Below are 19479 nucleotides of genomic sequence, written 5' to 3'. Positions count from 1 at the left end.
GCCTCATTTCTCTGAAATGAAACAACATGCTTTACCTAAGGTATAGCTTTCAGACTCTGAATTTCAAGTAAATCATAGTATTCCTTTTGAATTTACCCCAAATAATATTTTAATGGCGATAGGAACAAAGAAGTCAGTTATTCCTACTGCTCTACTCATGACTTGTAGCAAGATTTATGAAGAGAAGGATTGATCTTCTGTCCCTGATCAGACTTCTGATACACTGTATTGGTGCCACGAGTCCTTGCTCACCTGAAGGGTGTGCCACTGATGTCAGTGAAGAAATAATCGTTGGTGAGGAAGAGAACCCGTTTCTGAAAGAAGAGAATGAATTAGAGAGACCATGAGGCAGAGCAATGATGGGGACCTGGGATAATGTCCCCAAGGCTGAGCAAACCAACCCCTCACACCCTGCTAGGGCTGCCTGGAGGCTGGGATGAGTGTCAGTATTCAGCATATCCAGCACCTCCAGACTTTCAGGATGCAGGCAGCCACTCTGTCTTTCCAACAAGGGCTTCAGATCAACCTTTCTTTGTTCTAGGGCTGCACCGGCTGCAGGAAGGGCTGGGGGGAAGCTGCCCTCCCTCTTGCCTCCAAACACATGTGCTGGGGCCCTGCTGCTCTTCTGCTCTTCCCTGACAGCTCTGCACATCATCATCATCATCATCATCATCATCATCATCATCATCATCATCATCATCATCATCTCCAGCAGGAGGGGGGCTCAGGGCAGATAGGAAGGAGGGGTGGAGTTGAAGGAGAGGCAGAATTACAAACCTATCCTCTGCGTGGGTGGGCAGCCAGGGCCAAGTCTCCCCACTCCTGTGGGAAATGCTGATATTCCTGACATTTGCTTTCACGCCAAAGTGGGACAAAACATTAGCATATTCCAATTTTGTTAAAAAAAATCAGTTAAAAAAAATTTACATTTTCAATTTGGGAGAAAAGTGCCGTTTCAAATCCAAGCCATTTTGATTCGCACGCAAATATTTTTTTTCAGACTGACATTTCAACTGAAGACATTTCAGATTATTGAAAGCTGCTTCAGAACTTCATCTGTTTGCCAGACTGGCCTTTTCCTGTAGGAAAGTGTTGATTTCAGTGGAACACTTTTCCAAAGAAGAAAAGTTTCTGGAAAGTTTCTATCCAAGCCTTATGCCAGTATATGAACCCTAATATGTTTAAAATCCTAGAGTCAGTCTGAGAACGAGGTGAGAGGATGTGTGTGGGAGACAGAGGAGCAAACTCAGAAAGCTCTGTGTTCCCCAGGGAAAGCCTGCTCTAACCTGCTGGAGCTGAGCGGCCCTGGAAGTGGAGCGAGGCACAGAGGCTCCAGCTCCACAGTGTGCACCAAGTTTGTGCTGACAGGGATGGGGATATCATTAGGTGTGATGGGCATTCAGGATGTTGTTAGCTGAGGTGCTGGCAGGTGGCTTAACCCCTTTCCTCCTCTCTCTCCATGCGTGGCAACTCTACTGCTGAACAACAGCGTCTTCTGCTGGGCCAGGACCACACAGAATCACAGGATCATTGGGGCTGGAAAAGACCTCTGAGATCACCGAGCCCATCCTTTGACCTATCACCACCTTGTCAAGCAGACCATAGCACTGAGTGCCACATCCAGTCATTTCTGAACACCTCCAGGGATGGTGACTCCACCACCTCCCTGGGCGGTCCATCCCGATTTTTAAATAGCCCTTCCCATGAAGTTATTTCTCTTAGTGTGCAGGATCTCCCAGAGGGCTGTGACACCCCCAGAGAATATCACTTGGTGGTTTGGTGGCTGTGGGTGGTACAAAAGGTATCAACCCTTCCTTTTCTTTCCTGTCTGATCTGATGATGGAGGCAGGGAGGCACAGGAAGGACCTGGCAACTACTCTGAGACCTTTTCCTCTAGCAGGGTTTGTTTTGCTCCTTCTTTTTTCCCCTGACCTCTTCTGGTGAGTGCTCAGCCAGCCTCAAGACAGGTGGAGGCACTGCCATGGAATGGAAGAGAAGCAGAGGCACCTTTGAGCCAAGTGGGGCTGAGGATGCTTGGGCAAGACTTTGCCACACAGAGGGGATCAAGGGAGGAGAAGATGGGCATGTTGGCACAGTGACAGGGGGCTGACTGCCATCTCCTGCAGTCTGGGAACAGTGGATTGCCAGACTGGAAGCTGTGCTAGGCATCCAGGCCTGGCTACTGCCATTACCAGAGGTTTGCCACAACTCCTCCCTGTGTCCTCTCTCTTTTGTTTTCACAGTCACAGCCCTTCTGTACTCAAGCTGCAAGCAAAGGCACTTCTGCCCCTAGAACTCTCTAACAACTGCCTCCTGTATTTGTTCCTTATTTTTTCCTCTCTATCTCTGTTCTTGATACCTTCCTGATATCATGGGGTATCAATACTTATGTGGCTGACAGAATAATTTCTATCCTCTTCACTCACTTCTTCTCTCCACAGTCTGGCCGCCTCATCCTCTTTGTTTCAAGGCTCTGTCAGCACTTTCTTTGTTTCAATGCTGCTCTGCTTCATCAGCTAGCAGAGTACAAGTGGGAATTACTAAGCTTCATTTCTGGTTTCCACCCCATGTGTATTCTGATAATAGCAAAACTGACACAGGCTCAGCCTCAGTCCCCTGTTGTGCTTCGTAAGGCTTCCAGAGCTGCAGAATAAAACAAATAATATCTCTTTACCAAGGCTACTTTTTTGTTATCTTCCTTTTCCTCTGGGTAGGGGAGCAGAAGGCTGTCTCTAAAATATTGAACTAAAAGATACCATTGGATGACTCAGAAGAAGTTTTATTGAGGGTGCACAAAGGGTTTTAGCTAGCAAAAGAAGCAATCTAGACCTACAAAGAATAGCTCTTGCTCTAAAACCTTGATTACTTTTCTGATAGAATAACTAAGGTAATGGATAAAGGATATAAAAGACATGCAATATATATGGGTTTATATAAGGTACTTGAAAGAGCTTCTCATGAACTTTTATTCCAAAGAATCAGTTAAAGTGGGCATAAATAAGATATGGAGGGAGAACCAGCTGCAGAACTGTAGACAAAAAGAAACAGTAAACAACAGGCCATCGAGGGAAGAAAACCTAATGGGAGGAACAGACTCTGCCTTAGCAGCCCTCCTGTACAGGGATCTATCTGCAAGACAAAATAGAACATTTCTCTGCATACTGAAAAAAGTGTCTCAGCAGCCCTTAAAATTAGAAAGGCTGGATGAAAAGGAGAAGTGGGTTTCTGGTGGAAAAATGGCAACTGGAAAAAATAGCTAAGAAACACAGAAGTGAGGGCGGCAGTTCCAGCGCAGCTGTGGGAGGGAGAAAAAAAATGGAAGGGGCAGAAGAAAGGAGACTGGGGGCTCCCTGTTCAGAAATATCCTACTGCAGAGAATAGCTGCTCTGTAGAGAGCAACAGGGAAACAGTCACATAATTCAGTGAAGCCCTGGTACTTGGGCACCAGAAACGACAGAAGAGTCAACAGGAACTACTATGATAGCTGAAAAGTGAGCAAATATTTCAAATGCAGGTGTCAGCAATGCCCAGGAGAAGAAAAGCAAAGGCATTGACAGGTCCAGGAGAATTGCAAACACCAAGAACAGAGAGAAAAAAAATGTAGTGACAAGATCTAGCAGGGCAACCATTCAGAGGAAGCAGAGGGGTGTCTTCATTAGGAAATGTCCCCATTTCAGCAGTGCCTGTGAGCATTTGGCTTGTTGGAATTGGTGCTGACTGTGGCTTAGCATGGGAGCACTGAAAAAAAAGCTCTCTATAAAGGATGGAAAATTTTCCTGAAATATAGAAGACTTCTGGGCAGTGTAACTTGCAGGACTCTGGAATACTTCCTAACAGGAAATGATGAAAGCCAAAATCTTCGAGAGAGTTAAATAAACGTGAATGAAAAAGTACCAGTGAACATAAATGTACGAGATAGTTTTGTACTGATTCCAAAGGAAGATGTATAGCTCTGCCCTAGAGCTAGTAGGGAGTGTTCAAAAGTCTCCATTTCACCAGGACTTTCCATAAAATGTCTGCTAATATTTGCATAGAAATTTAATCCTGGACCTGGATAAAGGGAATCGCATTCTGACGAAGTGAGGGACAAAGTTTTCATGAGTGGTTTTGGGTAGGGAAAGGGGGTGGCAAAATAATCTCCAAATCTCCTTCTGTCTAAGTGAGTTCAGCATAGTCTTGCCCTATTCTAACTCTTGAAAATCTCTGATTCATTTCACAGCCCTATAAACAATGAACAACATGCTTTTTGGCTTTGCCTGGACAGAGCAGGGAGCTGAGAGACATTTCCAGTACTTTTCTGAGAGCAGAATCTTGGTAGGTATAGAGCAGTGCTAACGATGCTCTCTCGTACACCTTTAGCACATGCATTATATATGTGGTGAAACAATAAAATCCTCACTCTCAGGAATGCTGAACATTAAAAACCACATCCTTTGTGGCTTTTCAGTGTCTACTTCCCATCCACTCCCCTGGTGTGACCTGAACAGAAGGATAATTTCTTACCCCTTTGTCCACGGGGACCTTCACATCCATGGAGAGGTAGCCTGTTTCCCCATTGATCATAGCACTTCTCAGCTGCAGAGGTGAACAAGTTTGGTGTTAGTGTCTCCAAGCAGGGCAGGAATTAACAGAGCCACTTGTCATTAACACACAGGGGCTGGCAGAAAGAATCACTGTTGGTTCCCTCTCCTCCCCAGCTCTGTCTCTCTTCGTTTAGACAGAAATCCTGTTTGCAGTGATCAGAATCCTTGGACAGTCAAGCTGATAAGTGGTACACAATAGTAATAGTTTATCTTGAAAGCTTGCTGATATGTCTTTTAGCAAAAAGAAAGGATCTGGAATCTATGAAATTGCCAGTCCCAGTTACAGACTTCACTGTTTGGCAGCCAGAAATTCATTAGCACAGTGCTTTGAGAGCCTGGAAGAGGAGAAAACTGAGAAACCCACTAACTCCCTCAGACTGAATCCAAAGCTCTTTGACATTTCTAAAACTGATTTATAAATTATAGGCTGTGTTCAGCACCACTCCTGAGGTGCAGCAAAGCAGCTGTTTAGCACAGCAAAGCGAGACTGTACGAGAGCAGGGTAGGCAGTGAGACCACTTCATTCAACACAAGTTCCAAAGGTAAAAGGTAATTTTCACAGTGACTCCCAGCCTCCTGCGAGAAAGATCCAGGAAATTTTTCCACAAGTACAGAGGCTTTGACTGCAGGTCCAGCCTGCCAGAGCATATCAAGTCTATTGCTTCAGGCTGGATAGAAAAAAATAGGTGGGAAGTAACTTACTCATTCACAAATTGTTTCCTTACTTCCAGAGACAGGCCTCCATTCAGGTGCTAGCCAGTCTCAAGTGCATTGGCTTTACAAGGCCATGCTTTTGTTTATTATGGCTGTTTGATGTGGGTTATTTACAGACCTAGAATATGAAGCTCATGTTTCCCAAGGCCCACATCTTGGAAATGAAAACACTGACTGGTACTATTACTCCTTTTTTGGCTAAGAGTGTTTGACCTTCTTCCAGAGCCTCAGCATACTCTCTGTTCTGGTCTGACAGCCTGCAGGATTTGCTATGGATTCTGGGTTTAGAATCGTAGAATATCCTCAACTGGAAACAAGGATCAAGTCCAGCTCCTGACCCTGCACAGCATCATCCCAAGAGTCTCACCATGTGCCTGTGAGTATTGTCCAAACACTTCTTGAGCTCTGGTGCTGTGCCTGCTGCCCTGGGGAGCTGTTCCCAAAACACCCTCTGGGGGAAAAACCTTTTCCTGCTCCCCTAAACCTGCCCTGGCCCAGCTCCGGCCCATTCCCTCGGCTCCTGTCACTGTCAGCACAGAGAGGAGATCAGTGCCTGCCCCTGTTCCTCCCCCAGGGAAGTTGTGAGTGCACTGAGGGCTCCCCTCAGTCTCCTCCAGGCTGAACAGACCAAGAGACCTCAGCCACTCCTTGCCTTCCTACCCTCCAGACCCTTTCCCCTTCCCCTTTTTCCCCCACACTGTGAATATCCCTGTGGCTCTTTACAGCAAACCCTTGGGTGTTTTTCAGACAATGCCAACTTCCCTCTCCTGGATCTCTTTTTGCAGCCAGCTGTATTACACATCATTAGCACCCAGGCATATTTTTTCCAGCCTGAATGTGCTGCTTATCAGTGTTGCTGAGATTATACTGCCACTGATGTTGAGTCTGTCACTGATCTAATACCACAGCTACAAATGTGAGTGTTGAAATGTTGGCAGCTTTCTGCTGCAGTGGGTGTATCTCCAGAGCCTCTAGACTTGCTGAAGTCACACTGCAGATACTCTCACGTCACTGAAAGTCTCTGCACCCTCTGTGCCTGTGACCTTTCTTCCTTCTGGAAGATGCAGTACAGGAACACAAAGTGGCTTTTGTTTCTCATGCTGGTTTCATGATTTTTTATATTTTTTTTGTCCCCTGGATAGTTTTACTCTGATTGCTTGTGGACAGAAACCTTATACATGGTATTGTATTTGTGTTAGGTATCCGTGTCAGTTGGTCAGACAGGAGCCCACTAGCCAAATAAATATGAGAGAAAAGCAAATTTCTTTCATTTCTAGAATATTTTCTTTTAAATAGCAAACTAGACAAAGAAAATTAGCTCTAAAAGTGGCTCCAGTGGCAGAGAAAACTACAATGGGAGCAAAGTCCTATAAGAGATGAGTGAACCTACATAAAGCCATGGCAACTTGTGTCTTGGTGCTCCCACTGCATGTAAAACATCTTATTTTTGTCTTGCTTTCCACGTTACATAGTTCTGCTGTGTTCCTTTTCTCAATTTTCCACTCTTCCACCTCCCTAATTCCTTTGATGTTGCCTTTCTACTTGGCCTACACCAGTGGTGGTAGCTACTTTGATCCTCTTGCTGCTCTCTTTGTCCTACCTGTTTAAGTGGATATCTATAGCATCAGATCCCTTTACCTCAGCAGTCTCCCCTGTAATCCAGAAGCATGTGTCTCACAGCTAATTCTATCTTACTCCAATCTCAGTTCTTATCTTGGTAATTTAAGTATCTATTTCCTCCTACTTCTCAGTAAAATAAAACCAGCCACAGAGGAACCTCTCTATATTCTGATTTTATCTGGGGTCCTAGATGTGCAAAGCAGCAGGTGTACACTGTTTTTTCTTTATCACTTGTTAATAACTCTGCTCAAAAGAAAGCAGAAAAGGGTTTTATTTTTTTTTAATCTTTTCCCTTTGGTCAGTTATTGCTTTCAGTGCCTCCACACCTGTTCAATAAAGAGGTTTCTGGATTTTTTTCTCCCCAAGCGTCTAAGTCCTTTATCCTCTGTGTTCATTACTCTCTTGATGAATGTACTGTCTTGTTCCTGATCTCCTTAGTTGGGTGGCTTCAGGTGCATTTCACCTAGTGCATGTGTGGGTGACATGGCAGGACACTTCCACACTCCTGAACTCCTCTGGCTTTGTGTTAAGGCAGCAGTAGGGCCTTGTACACACAGACTGGAGTGTCCTCCCTGGAGCATCCTCCAAAGTGCCTCCTCCCAGCACTTCTCCTTCTTTGCTCCGTGAGAAGGAGAACTCACACTGGGAAGGAAGACAAGCACTTGGTAGAGGAGCTTCGTGCTTTGTCCTCTTGTAAACCACCCACCTCTCTTAGTCAGAGCCAGCCAGGCACACAAAAACAACAGGAGTGCCCCCCACACCTTCCACACAGGCACACAAAGCTACAAGAGTGGCTAAACCCACTTTCTGACACTCACTATTTCATCTTGGTCTTCCCACTCCACTTCTGAGAGATCTACGCTGTTGTAGTTCGGCTTCGGCTTCAGCTTCTTCCCTTCTTTATACTGGCATTAAAAAAAAAAAGAAAAAGAAAGAAAAATATTCAAGTAAGAGGCTAGATCACTTCCTGAACTAACCCTTTAAGAACTGGTGTGCAATTTGAAAACAAGGGGTGTCTCATTTCTCCTCTGACTAGGAAGGCAGAGTTTGTGCGAGTGCCTTCTTGGTCCCATGTCATGTATTTCTTTATGCTGGCAGTGAGGGGCTGGGGGAGTTGCAGAGGGACAGGCTGCCCCAGGAGCAAGGGACAGACAGGAACACAGCTAAACTTACAGAGAAAGGCTGTTTACTTCTCCTAAACAGAGCAGTACAACACCTGTGCTAGAGGACATGAAGTAGGAAACGAGGGTTCATATCACAGCAGCTGAAATTTTATTTCTCAGGAGGTAAAGCCTTTATTTTGGGGTTTTAAACCCTTTTTAAAAGGTGTTCCCATACAGGTTAACCCAATTGGTACAAAGAACAACACCTCTCTCATCCCATTGGTGGGACAAGAGGAAAAACACTCTCAAAACATAGTTTTGAGAACTGAAATCTTATTTACACAAGAGTCCTTGAGAGAGAAAAGTTTCCCAAAAGACTTTTCCTTGGGAAACAGATCAGCCACTGAGAGCCTGAAACTCTCAACACACTTGTGCCTTGCCCTGCCCTGGAAATCCGTCATGTCCCTTCTCTTGGCACACTGCAGTGACTCCCGGTGCCTGTGCTCTCCCTCTTTGAAAGGTGAAAAGCTCCCTTTTTGAAAAGCTGCCTTTTTGAAGGGCCACCACGGCCCTTCACAGCAGCTTTCTCTTGTGGTGGCCACACTCATGCTTGTAGCTGTGAGCAGGTGGATTTGTGCTGACCAGCACATCCAAAATGTAAAATCACTGCGTGCCTGGGCATCTCAGCAACGAGGCCAGCTGGCCCCTGTGTGTCGGAGGCTGGTGGCCTTCACAGCTCAAAACCCACGAGGAAATCAGAGGAAGCACTGAAAGTCTTTGTGTTCAAGTCAGCAAAGGTTCCCAGATGCACAGCTCTACGTACCAAAGGACGGAGGTCTGGGTGTGACAGGATGTAGCCGTTGTTGGTGTTCAGGAAGGCGTAGCCGTGGACACCCAGCTGGAGAAGGAGGCATGAGAATAATCAGTGCTTTAGCTAAAAACACTGCTGGGTAATGGGTGCTGCTGATACCCTGGCACTGCCAATACTGAGAAACATTTTCCTTTTAAAGATATTGACCAGCAGAAAATGGAGTCCATCCCAAAGCGAGTATCTGTCTGCTCTGTCTGTGCTTGAATGCACAAAAGGATGTGCAGGTAGTAGGTTTGTGTGCACATTCAGGAAAGTTATCAGCAGCCAGAGGCAGACTGAGCTGTTGGCAGGAAATGGGCAGTGATGGACAGGAACAGTGGTGACAGCTCTGTGTGCCCATCCCCACCCTGCAGAGCAGTGAATGAACGAGTGAGGATCAGTCTCACAGACGGCTGCCCTGGAAACACGGCCAGGCTCCAGAGGAGCTCTGCATTGTGTTCCAGTGTTGGCAAGACCAGACCTAACCCTGGCCAATTGAACAAGCCTGTAGTCTTAAAATGCTTTTTAAGGAATAGCACAGTCTAACAAGAGCAGACACTGGCTGACCTGATCTGCAAGAGATTTCTGAGAGAGCAATTACTCAGCTCAAACCCATATATAATGCAACTTCCAGCTACACCCTGAGTTGCTAAAAACCTGCAGGTAGCCTGTGCTTGCCAAAACAAGAGGTGTCTCAAGGAAAACAACAATGGATAAAGTTCCCATCTTCAAAAAAAATGTTGCAACTCTATTTTCCTATAGAGACAATCTTGGAGGGATAATGGTAGGGAAGCGAGGAGGTAAGTCATTTACAATCTGTCTGTGCATTCAGGGGATCAGTTCTGGATTTCACACATCCCAGACCAAAACCTTGGACTGTGTTCTATGTGAAGCAGTTTTTTGAAAAACAAACTTGGCTTAACTCAGTGTGGCAAGAAGGAAACCAAGACACTGGATCAGCAAATTTCTTTTTTGGCCTATTAAAGCTGAAATTTCCCAGCCCAGTAAAAGCACAATCATTAATATACAAACTCCAGAGGTCTGGAACCCTGGAACTGGTCCTTTTGGAGCCCACATGATAGGGAATTCAAATTGAGGATCCCAGGTTTCCAAACTGGTCTGCAGTTGGAGGAGTTTCTGAGGAGATGTGCCCTACCACTGATATAATGAAATCCAAATTTTTTCCCCCTCCTTTCCTGGCCCTGCTTGGAGGAAAGAACAGTGACCCTCCTTAGAAAAATCCCCTTTGAGTGACATGGGGAAAGGGAGATGAAAAGGCATTATTCTTATACAGAAAAGAATCATATAAAAATTGACCCAAAGCAGGCAGCTTTTCATGCTGAGTGCAGGCAGCGACACTCACAGTTCCAGGCTTGTCTGCAGGATCATTTCCTACAGCTGCCTGTTAATGCTCTGCGCTTCATCCACGTCTGGAAGCACCACAGAAATCCACAGCTTCTGACAGCACTTTCAGTGCTGTGTGCCTTCAGCAATCAGATTTTGGACAACTGCCTCACTGGTAGTAGTTGTCTGGTAGTTATTTAAGAGAAACCAAAAACGTGAAATGTTGGCTCAGATTGCCAGATTTCATGGTGGTCTTTGGATGTGCTCATTGTCTCCTGCTGTGCAGCCTGACTGGACAAGGGGTCACTGCCTGGAATTTACAGCAGAAACCAAACTGTGCATCTCTGGGGGAACTTCCTACAGATGAACATTTTTTTTAAAGATACATTGAAGACAGAGCTAATGGAAAGTTTTTTGACTAACAATTCTGGCAGGCAAATACTCTATCCAGGTACAGCGCACAGCGAGTGAGAGCCAACTTTCTGTACACTGTCCTGCCAAGAAACCATCACACTGATCTGGAGAAAGGAACCTCTAGGCATGACAGGAGAGTTGGCTCTCCATAATCCATTCAGCCCTCAGCTTTTCTGCTAAGAATATTGACAGTGAAACGAGTCCATTTGTTTTGCCAGCTGGCACGGCAACTCTCATCCACTGGGAACTGGATATAAAACTTTAATTCTCCTAACACAGGCTGTCACCTCTGAGGGATCTGGGTTGGTGACCATCAGGATGCAAAGGCTCCGTGATCTTTTGCCAACCTACTGGATCACCCAGTCCTTGTGCTGCTGAAGCACCCTAAAAGCTCAGTAGTGAATAATTTCATTTGTTCCATATAGAAACCACACACCACTACATCCAACAACTCTTCCCTTATGCTCATAGCTTTTCCTACAGAGCTGGAAGTAATTTTTCAGTCATGTCCATGGAAGTGCCAGTAGTGACCTTGCTGTGCAAAGGAAGCCATTGCAATTATCTCAGTCTTACCTTATACCGTGGAGCGAGTTTTAACAACTCCCTCAGTGGTACATCAGAGCCCACCACACCCAGGAGAATGCCATGGGATCGCTTTAAAACAAAGGAGAATCTGTTTTCAGAAGGAAAACGTGGGCAGTTTTCTACCTGAAGATATGTAATTTTCTCTCTAGTAGTCTCTCACCCATCCCCTCTTGGCTTGTGTGAAAGTGGTTATTCAAAACCAATTCAAAACTTCAAAAAGTCCAAATTTCAATGTTTATGGAGAAGAGTGTTTCTACACAACACTAGTCAGTGTTCACTACTGTGATTCAGAAGGAACATAAAATCAAGTTCAACATAAAAACAAGTTCTGAGGGCAAACCCCTGCATTCAGTATGTTTAAATACCAAGAAGGCCAAGAAAATAATGCAAACCAGCATGAATGGGTTGATAAATTGGGCCAGCTAAATCAAATGCCAAATACAAAACTGTTAACCCAGAAAAAAGGAAATCCCCCCTCCAAGACATGGGGATCTGGTTGTTTAATAAGCATCTGGAGAGCACTATGGAAAAATTAAACACAGGCTCCCGCTGCAGTGCTGTGCTAATACGCTTTTCACAGGTGGAGAAGGCAGACAATCACTTGTAAGACCTGGATGAAGAGTTTATTCCTTGTACACCAATACTAAGGTACTATTCTCCATTTTAAAAGGATGCTGAGAAATTAGAAATACTACAGGAAAGAGTGTTTTAAAGGGTTTCAAATCCCAGAGGAAATGCCCTTATCAAATCATTGAAATATTTCAATCTTTTTAATCTTATCAAGATAGGTTTGATTTTATGGCAGTGTAGAAGATGCTTCCCATGAGAATTTACTAAAGGGTACAGGCTTTTTAATCTGAGGAAGGCATTATGACAAGAAGGTGAGGTCAGACAAATTAAAAGCAGAATTTAGACAGCAGTTTTTCACTAAGAGATGGAGAGAGCTTGGGCCTGGATGTCTTTCTGCAGTGCTTTTGCCAAAACCAGGGTATTTGGCTCGGCTGTGTGAGATGTAAAGGCCTGCAATAAAATGCAGACTAGACAAGGCAATGATCTCTTCCAGCCTGAAATTTCAGGGTCTGTAAACCAGGCTGGGTTTGAAACTGGAAGGGATAAAACAAGAAGTGTCATATTTAAGGGGTACTTTGAAGAAATGATGGATTATCATAAATGATCACCCATCCAGAGCTCTGCTGCCCTCCCTAATGGCTGGGTGTTGGTTTAAAGGCCCTCTGGCTACAGAACCCCACAGAGTTCTCCCCCTTGTGCCTCACTCACCGTCTCGTTCTTCTTGCTGAACACTGGCATGGCCACGGTGGTCATGAGCAGCAGGCTCTGCGCCTGCGAGGCGAAGAGCTGCCACAGAAACAGGAGCGTGTCAGCGAGTGTGGCACCCCAGGGAGCCCCATGCCCAAAGATCCCAGGTGTGGGGTGCAACCTGCCACCTCCTGGCCCCCCAAGCCTCTTGGGAAACATGGCAGTGTTTTTAAATACTCTGTGTCCGAGGGGGCTGTGGGATGGGTGCTTGCTGGTGTGGGGTGAGGATGAGGATGGGGTGAACACCGGTGAAATGAGTTGTTTTAAGGAGGAGACAGGAACCTGTAGAAGTGGTGGCACAGTTTATACCCACCACTCCTTATGAATGTAGACATGAACACTTCTATACAATGAGTGCAAAAAACACCAACACAAGCAGCAGAGAACAAAGCAAAGCAAATGTGAGCAAAATCACAAACATGGCATCAGCTACGCTGCAAACATATGAATGCCACAAATGAAAAACACCACAGGCAAACATTTAAATGACACAAATGCACACAAAGCCTTGTTACAGACACTTGTTACTCAGCCATCTAAGCTCAGGAGAAGAGACAAAGCCATGATTTAAACAGACACACCGCAGTGAGCTGTCTGTGTGGGGGATACAGGACATACATGTGTCATGGGATGGGAGATGTTCCCAGTTCAACAGAGGACAGATGCTCTAAAAGCACACGAGAGGAGGTAAAACAGGCAAGCCTTATACAAAGGTGTCTCCCAAACATGCCTAGCTATCAAAAGATTCTAATCCTTTGTTGCCAGCAGCATCACTCCTTCCACATCTCATTTGGTGGAGTAGCGTGGCAAGAACTGACCTCCTGTCCCTATCACAGAGCAGGCTGGGAGATGTAGAGGAGCAAGTCAACAATCTAGTCACTTGATGGAGGTCTGGATTTGGTCTCTTGTGTTACTTCTCTGGATGATTTTTTGTGCAATCTTCCCTTTCACAGCAACACTCACACTAACACACAGCAGGTAAACTTCTCTTGCACTTACTGGCCACGTGGAAAAAGAGATCAGGTGAATGAAGCCACTGCACAACACAGACAGCCCTACCTACTCTGAACCAACAGCACAGCTCTGCAGTACATCCAGCATTTCCTCTCTTCCTGCCAGTGCAGGAGGCCTCTGAGTGCTGCAGCCCCCCTCTCCAGATGTACAGGCCAGCTGTGGCTGTGCAGGCTGGCACACACTGCTGGCACAAACAGCACACACACAAAACACAGGGTGCATTACCTCCTCAGACTGTGGCAGCTGGTGGGAGACATGGATGAACACAGAAATGAATACATGAATCAAACACAGGACAGGTTGGGACAGAGGAAGAGGATGGAAAGACAAGAGACAACATGCAGAAAAAAAAGGTGCAGCAAGCAAATTTCTGTGGCTGCCTTGGGAAGCGTGACCCCACATACACCAAGTGCCAGAGCTGTCAAGTCTGCTGGTAAAATGGACTTCCTGGGTAATTAGTAGCATTTCTGGAGGCTTTGGTTGGTACACACAAGTACCACATCCCAGCCCTCATTTGGCAGCTCATGGAACAGAAGATATCCCCACACCACCCTCACAGAGCCAAATGTTCTCCCACAGGGCAGGCCTGAGACAAAGCAGGGGGCATTGGGAGTGCTGACTGCCTGCTCCTTTGAAAGGTGTCCTTTTCCCACTGGGCTGGGCTCAGGACCCCTGTGGTGGGTCAGGTCTTGCTAGTTTAAGGAAGGAAAGAGTGAAATCTGTATCTTTGTAACAATTTGCAGTTAGCTCCTGGGCTGGAGGAGATCAGGCTGGGTGACCCTATCCTGAGCCATGAATAATCTGTGGTGTGAATAATCCTTCAGAAGGTAACCTGCTTGCACAGAAGCACCTCTGTGGTGACATTGTGCCTGTGTGATTAGCCCTGGGCACCTGAGTCACTGCAGATTCGTGTCTGAGTCTGCATACACCCCTCAGCTCCAGGAGCGAGCAGAAAACCAATATTGTCTCACTAGAGCCAGAGACAAGTAATTTCTATCAGCTAACCAACTCCTGGCTTGTTTTGCCTAAATTTCAGGACTTGATTTAGGTTTTGGCTCGTGCCTGAGGTCCTTACCGCGCTGTCCATGTAGGCCTCGGTCCAGATGATGTCGTGGTCGTGGTTGATGACCATGGGCCGGCTGAGCACGTGCAGGTACTCCATGACGTTCTCCTGGACATCTGCCAGCGTGGAGATCTGAGTGTAGTAGCCTTCATGGAGAAATAGAGGTGTGAGTCGCTCTGCTGACTCCTAAACGAGTGCAAAGCTAGAAAACTGAATGTCAAAGGCGCTATCTACCCAGGTGGGTAATCTGCCCTTTGTAAAATGGGCCTTGACGTGCCTTGTACCCAAAAGCATCTGTGGAAATCTAGAGTTTCAAAGCAGTGGTTCTGTTCTTCTAAAAATGCTGAAGCAACGTGGGGGACGAGACTCCTGACATAACCAGGTTTGTGCAAAGCAGATGCAAAGTGTTGCTTTAGGTCCTGGGAAAAACCTTCCCCTCATCAGACTGCCTTTAGTCTGGAAGGCCAAACACATGCAAGCAAATTTTTCACCAGGCTACCCTCTTTCCCTGCCCTATTTGATATTATTTTATATTATTTTATATTCTTTTATATTATTTTATATTCTTTTGTATTATTTAAGACCAAACTCCTGCCTCCTCTCCCAGATTTTTTCCAGCGCTCTTCAGTCTGCCTAGCTTTACATCCAAGGATGGCAAATACTTCTGTCAACACGTTGGAAGCAGAATAAAAAGTGCAAATTGCCTATTTGCAAAGCTCTGTCCCTGCAGCTGGACCTACAGCAGTCTAAAACTACAGCAAGGAGTGCAGGGGAAGGATGTTCTCAAGTCACCAAAAGCTACTCAGAAGTAGCTGTTGGTTAGAAGTGCCAACACAGAGTAATGTCATGAGGATCCTTGTGTCCTGCATTGGTATAGGACAGAATACATCAGATAGATGGAAAACTTTCCTATCACCAGGAAAACACTGTCATGTGAAAAGGCTCATGTTCTGATAAGCTTTGTGATGTGGAAGCAGATTTAGTGTGCTGGAGAACAAGGACCAGAAGAGTTATACAACACACTGAAACAGAAGGACCAAAATCAGGGAGCCCTCTGCACAGCTCACATCCTGGAGGTCTCTTCCAACCTAGTGATTCTGTTGAATTGAATTGAATTCTGTTGTTCTGTTGAATTGGTAAGTGAGGATGCAAGTGCAAAGAGCACATTTTTGTTACCTGCTTATTCAGAAGAAAGCATTCTGACATTTTACAGAGAACCAACAGTACCATGAATTCTCTGTCACTGATCTCCTGGCTAAACACACAAACTGAAAGCCAGGAGTTTGTTTCATTTAACAGAACCTAAAACATCTCACAGTGCTAATTAGATGAATGCTTGAGCCTTGAGCATCCCCAGCTCACAGACATTCTACAGGCCAGCATCTCTCCTGTCAACTGTTTTCAGCAGCAAATGTTCCCATGCATCTCATGCTCTGCTGGAACCACTGCCTGGGCTGGAAAACAGTTTGTACCTGACAAGCAGCTTCAGTTTTCCCTGTTTAAACAGGACACTGATGTAACCAGCACTGCTGTCTCCAGAGGTCAGGTCATGCCCAAACATGGATGGCTTTTTTCCCCCCATCCCTTTCTTCCTTTACTCTTGCAGACTCTGACAGTGCTAACTTGACTTTTTAACTGGCCCCAACTGCACAAAGGTGACTCACCTACTGTGGATGGATTTTCTCATTCACATAATTTCATGCCAGTTTGAGAGAACAGTGGGCTTGGGGTGGGATTAACAAGCTATTTTGGTACCTCAGTACACAAAGAATTTGGCCAGGATACAGGGGTTAACCTGCAGACCTTGTGAAAATTGCTGTAAAATCTTTAAAGCAGCAATGTTTGTTTTATATCTCAGCCAAAAGATGTCAGGCTCTCTGACAGAGCTTTAGACAGATTGTCAAAAGCCAGCAACTGGGACACAATAAGCACAGGGGACTTAGGTGGACTAGAGCCAGCATGAATCTCGGTCATAGTGTCCCTTGGCACGGGGACAGGAAAATGCGGTGGCTCAGCACACAGAGGACTTGTGTTAGTTGGACACAGGCACACTTCATGTGGGCCAGCAGGGTCTGCTTTTCCCTTAGGTTGTCTTCCAAGCAAGGGCTGGTGTGCCCCAGCAGAGGTGGGGGAGCCTCGGAGGGGTGCAGGGAGGTTGGGCACCTTTGTTGTTGCAGGCGATCCATTTGACGTTCGGGGCAAAAGTGACCTCCCGTCCAATGAGGTACGTGAACACCCGCACCTAGAGGGGTGCAAAGACAGGAGAATCAGGCTGTGACCTGCTAGCAAATCCAAATGGTGGAAGTTTGGCATCCCCTTGTTTGCTGGTGTGGATGTGGTGAGAGCAATAGCCCTGCCTTCAGAGGCAGGAGCCTCTCGCACCATTCGTTTCCTGGTTTGTGGAAAATTAAGTTCCTGGAACTTAATTTACAATTACAGTAAGCCCAGAAAGCCAAGTAGCACTCAGGATCATCTGAATAACAAAGCAAAAGTGCAAATTCTGTGTGATTTTATGATAGCAGCTCTGCCAAGCAACTCAGCAACCACATGCAGAGAGGTTTATAGCTCCCAGGAATCCTCCACCCAGGGGAACAGCTGGCCACATGAATCATTTAGAGAGAGCTTTACCAGTTCTCTTGTGTTTGACCACCAACAAAAGAACCAATCCTGAAATAAACTGTTTTATCAGCCCCCTGCTCTGGGCTCTCAGTAGGCTTCTCTCCCTTTGTGCATTGCTGCTAGCTGGGGTGAGGTAAACAAATAAATCAGGAGGGTTTAGGATGAGCAGTGCTCTATTCCGCTTTCACAGCCAGCCCTGCTAGTCTGCAAGCCTGTAATCACAGACATCAGAGTAATCAGGGCTGGGAGGCACCTAAGAGAGGCTGTTTGGATCACTCCCCTGGCCACCATAAAAACTCAGAATAGCCAAACCTTTCCTGAACAGGACCAATTATAAACAGTCCTGCATGGCATTAAAACTCTTAGCAAAAGTTGGTTTTGAATTTTGAAATACTCAAATCTTTATAATCTTATCAGGAGAACATTTTGATTGCCCACACATTTAGAAAACAAAGTGTATGAAAAAGAAAAGCTCCCCTAACCTAGAGATTATGCATCTGCAATCCTCTCATTTCAGGAATCGCCTCCTGCTTTGTTTGCATTTACAGTCAGGTGCCCGTGGGTAGCCAGGTACTGGAATATGTGAATGCTTGGCTTTGCCTGATATCCTGGCTCGTGCTCTTCTACTGCCACCACAGCAGAGAAGCTCCTCTCCCCTCCCTTTCTATTTCTCTATTTATTTCTGTGTCTATCCCTTCCCAGACCAACCTTCCGATCGGGCCAGTTGTATTTTTCAAACACAGCTTCGTAATCCTCCACGGCTCCGTCGGTGATCAGCATGATGGCTTGGTTACACAAACCTCCTTGGCCAGCATCTCTGAACTGCAAACAGAGGGGGAGAGCACTGCTTATCCCACCACAGGCCCATTTTGAGGAGCTGCACTCTATTTATTCACTATATTCTATTATTCTATATTCTATATATATTCTATTTATTTGCGGGCCAGATCCTGACTTCTATTTGCAAAGCTCACACTGCTCAGAAAGGGGGTTGTGCTCATATGCTGCATACAGGTTTTTTAAATTTATACAGCCCTGCCTGGCACATGCAGACACAGGAGGCTTTGCAGAAGTAAAGTAATGAGGAGAAAATAAGTGCTGTGGAGGAAGGGTGCGATTCCCTGCTGCTTCACATCTTGCACAGTCGCATTAGTTTATGCAAAACAACTATAGATTGACCATAAACACAGCAATTCTGATTTGACAGCAGTAACTGTCACTTTCTATGGCAGAAAATGTGAGAGGAGTGGGAAATCAGACTCATTATTTCAGGGTGAATCTGTCAATCCAACAAAGAATAGCAAAGAAAGGCAGGAGCATATGAAGAAAGAGGGCTACTGCCATGGGAGCTGGGCAAGGTTCTGGATGTGCCAGGTGGAGAGGCCGTACACTGGCACGACAGAAGACCTGTTACCTGTGCATGAGTGAGATTTGAGGCAGAGCAGGAGTGCTAAAGCCAGCAGCAGAGGCAGCTGAGGGCGTCCCAGGGACAAAAGTGAGCACTTGGCTGCAGCTGCCAGCTCGGTGGCACTCTGTACTTCTCGTCCTGCCTCTCACTGCTGCTGTGCTCGGAGTAGGGAAAAGCCTGGCCAGCACAGAAAGTGATGCAGAGCTAAAAAATGATGGGAGGAAGGAGAGGTGACAGCTCTCCTGCTAACAAAGATTAATGAGAGGCAATAGCATGAGAGGAGGAGTATACAGGAGACCAGCTGAAGGGTGACTAAGGTTACATCAAACAGCAATGATTTTAAACTGGAGAGGGTAGTTATATTTTATAAATGAGAAAAAAGGGATCCAAGTGGCAAGATGGATTGCATCAAGTGAAATCCCTGGATGGGAGAACAAGAGCACAGCCCGTGAGCTGGGAGTTTTTGGATGTTTTAGGGTTCAATTCCCAACTCCTTTTGGGTTTGGGAACAAGACAAATGCCTTTATCCCTGTGGCTGGTCTGTGGTTCCCCTGCAGGTTAACATCATGACCAGGAATACCTGGAGGCCAGCTCCAAGCCCAGATTTCCTCAGTAATTTCACCACTCCTACAATTGCACTGCAATGGTCCCTTTTTATGAAATGACAGGGTTCAGTGCTAACACCACCATAACCTCACCTTCTGCCACCATCTCTGTTATCAGTCCTGCCTCCTTTAACTCCACCCAGCACCTGCAGGAATTCAGCAGCTTCTGAATGAAACACAGGCACAAAGCCCTCTTCTGGCTGTGCCCTGCCTGTATCACTGCCCAGAACCAGCAGAGAT

At 45.9% G+C, this 19479-nt stretch overlaps 1 protein-coding gene across 1 annotated transcript in view; it reads right to left on the bottom strand.

Moving 5' to 3' along the window:
• CACNA2D4 (calcium voltage-gated channel auxiliary subunit alpha2delta 4) overlaps positions 1–19479 on the bottom strand; it is a 121716-nt gene that overhangs the window by 77048 nt on the left and 25189 nt on the right. The window contains exons 11-19 of the mRNA XM_023925803.2: positions 17935–18048; positions 16771–16849; positions 14620–14753; positions 12492–12569; positions 11202–11282; positions 8844–8918; positions 7736–7822; positions 4504–4575; positions 253–314 (exon numbers count right to left, since the gene is read on the bottom strand). Coding sequence (XP_023781571.2) covers positions 253–314; positions 4504–4575; positions 7736–7822; positions 8844–8918; positions 11202–11282; positions 12492–12569; positions 14620–14753; positions 16771–16849; positions 17935–18048 — 782 coding nt within the window. The remainder of the gene's footprint in view (positions 1–252; positions 315–4503; positions 4576–7735; positions 7823–8843; positions 8919–11201; positions 11283–12491; positions 12570–14619; positions 14754–16770; positions 16850–17934; positions 18049–19479) is intronic.

Source organism: Cyanistes caeruleus, chromosome 4 (assembly GCF_971803275.1).
Source record: "Cyanistes caeruleus chromosome 4, bCyaCae1.hap1.1, whole genome shotgun sequence".
In the NCBI taxonomy this organism is placed as follows: domain Eukaryota; kingdom Metazoa; phylum Chordata; class Aves; order Passeriformes; family Paridae; genus Cyanistes; species Cyanistes caeruleus.
Note: the sequence above shows the minus strand (reverse complement) of the source record. Positions and strands in the feature narration are given on the sequence as shown.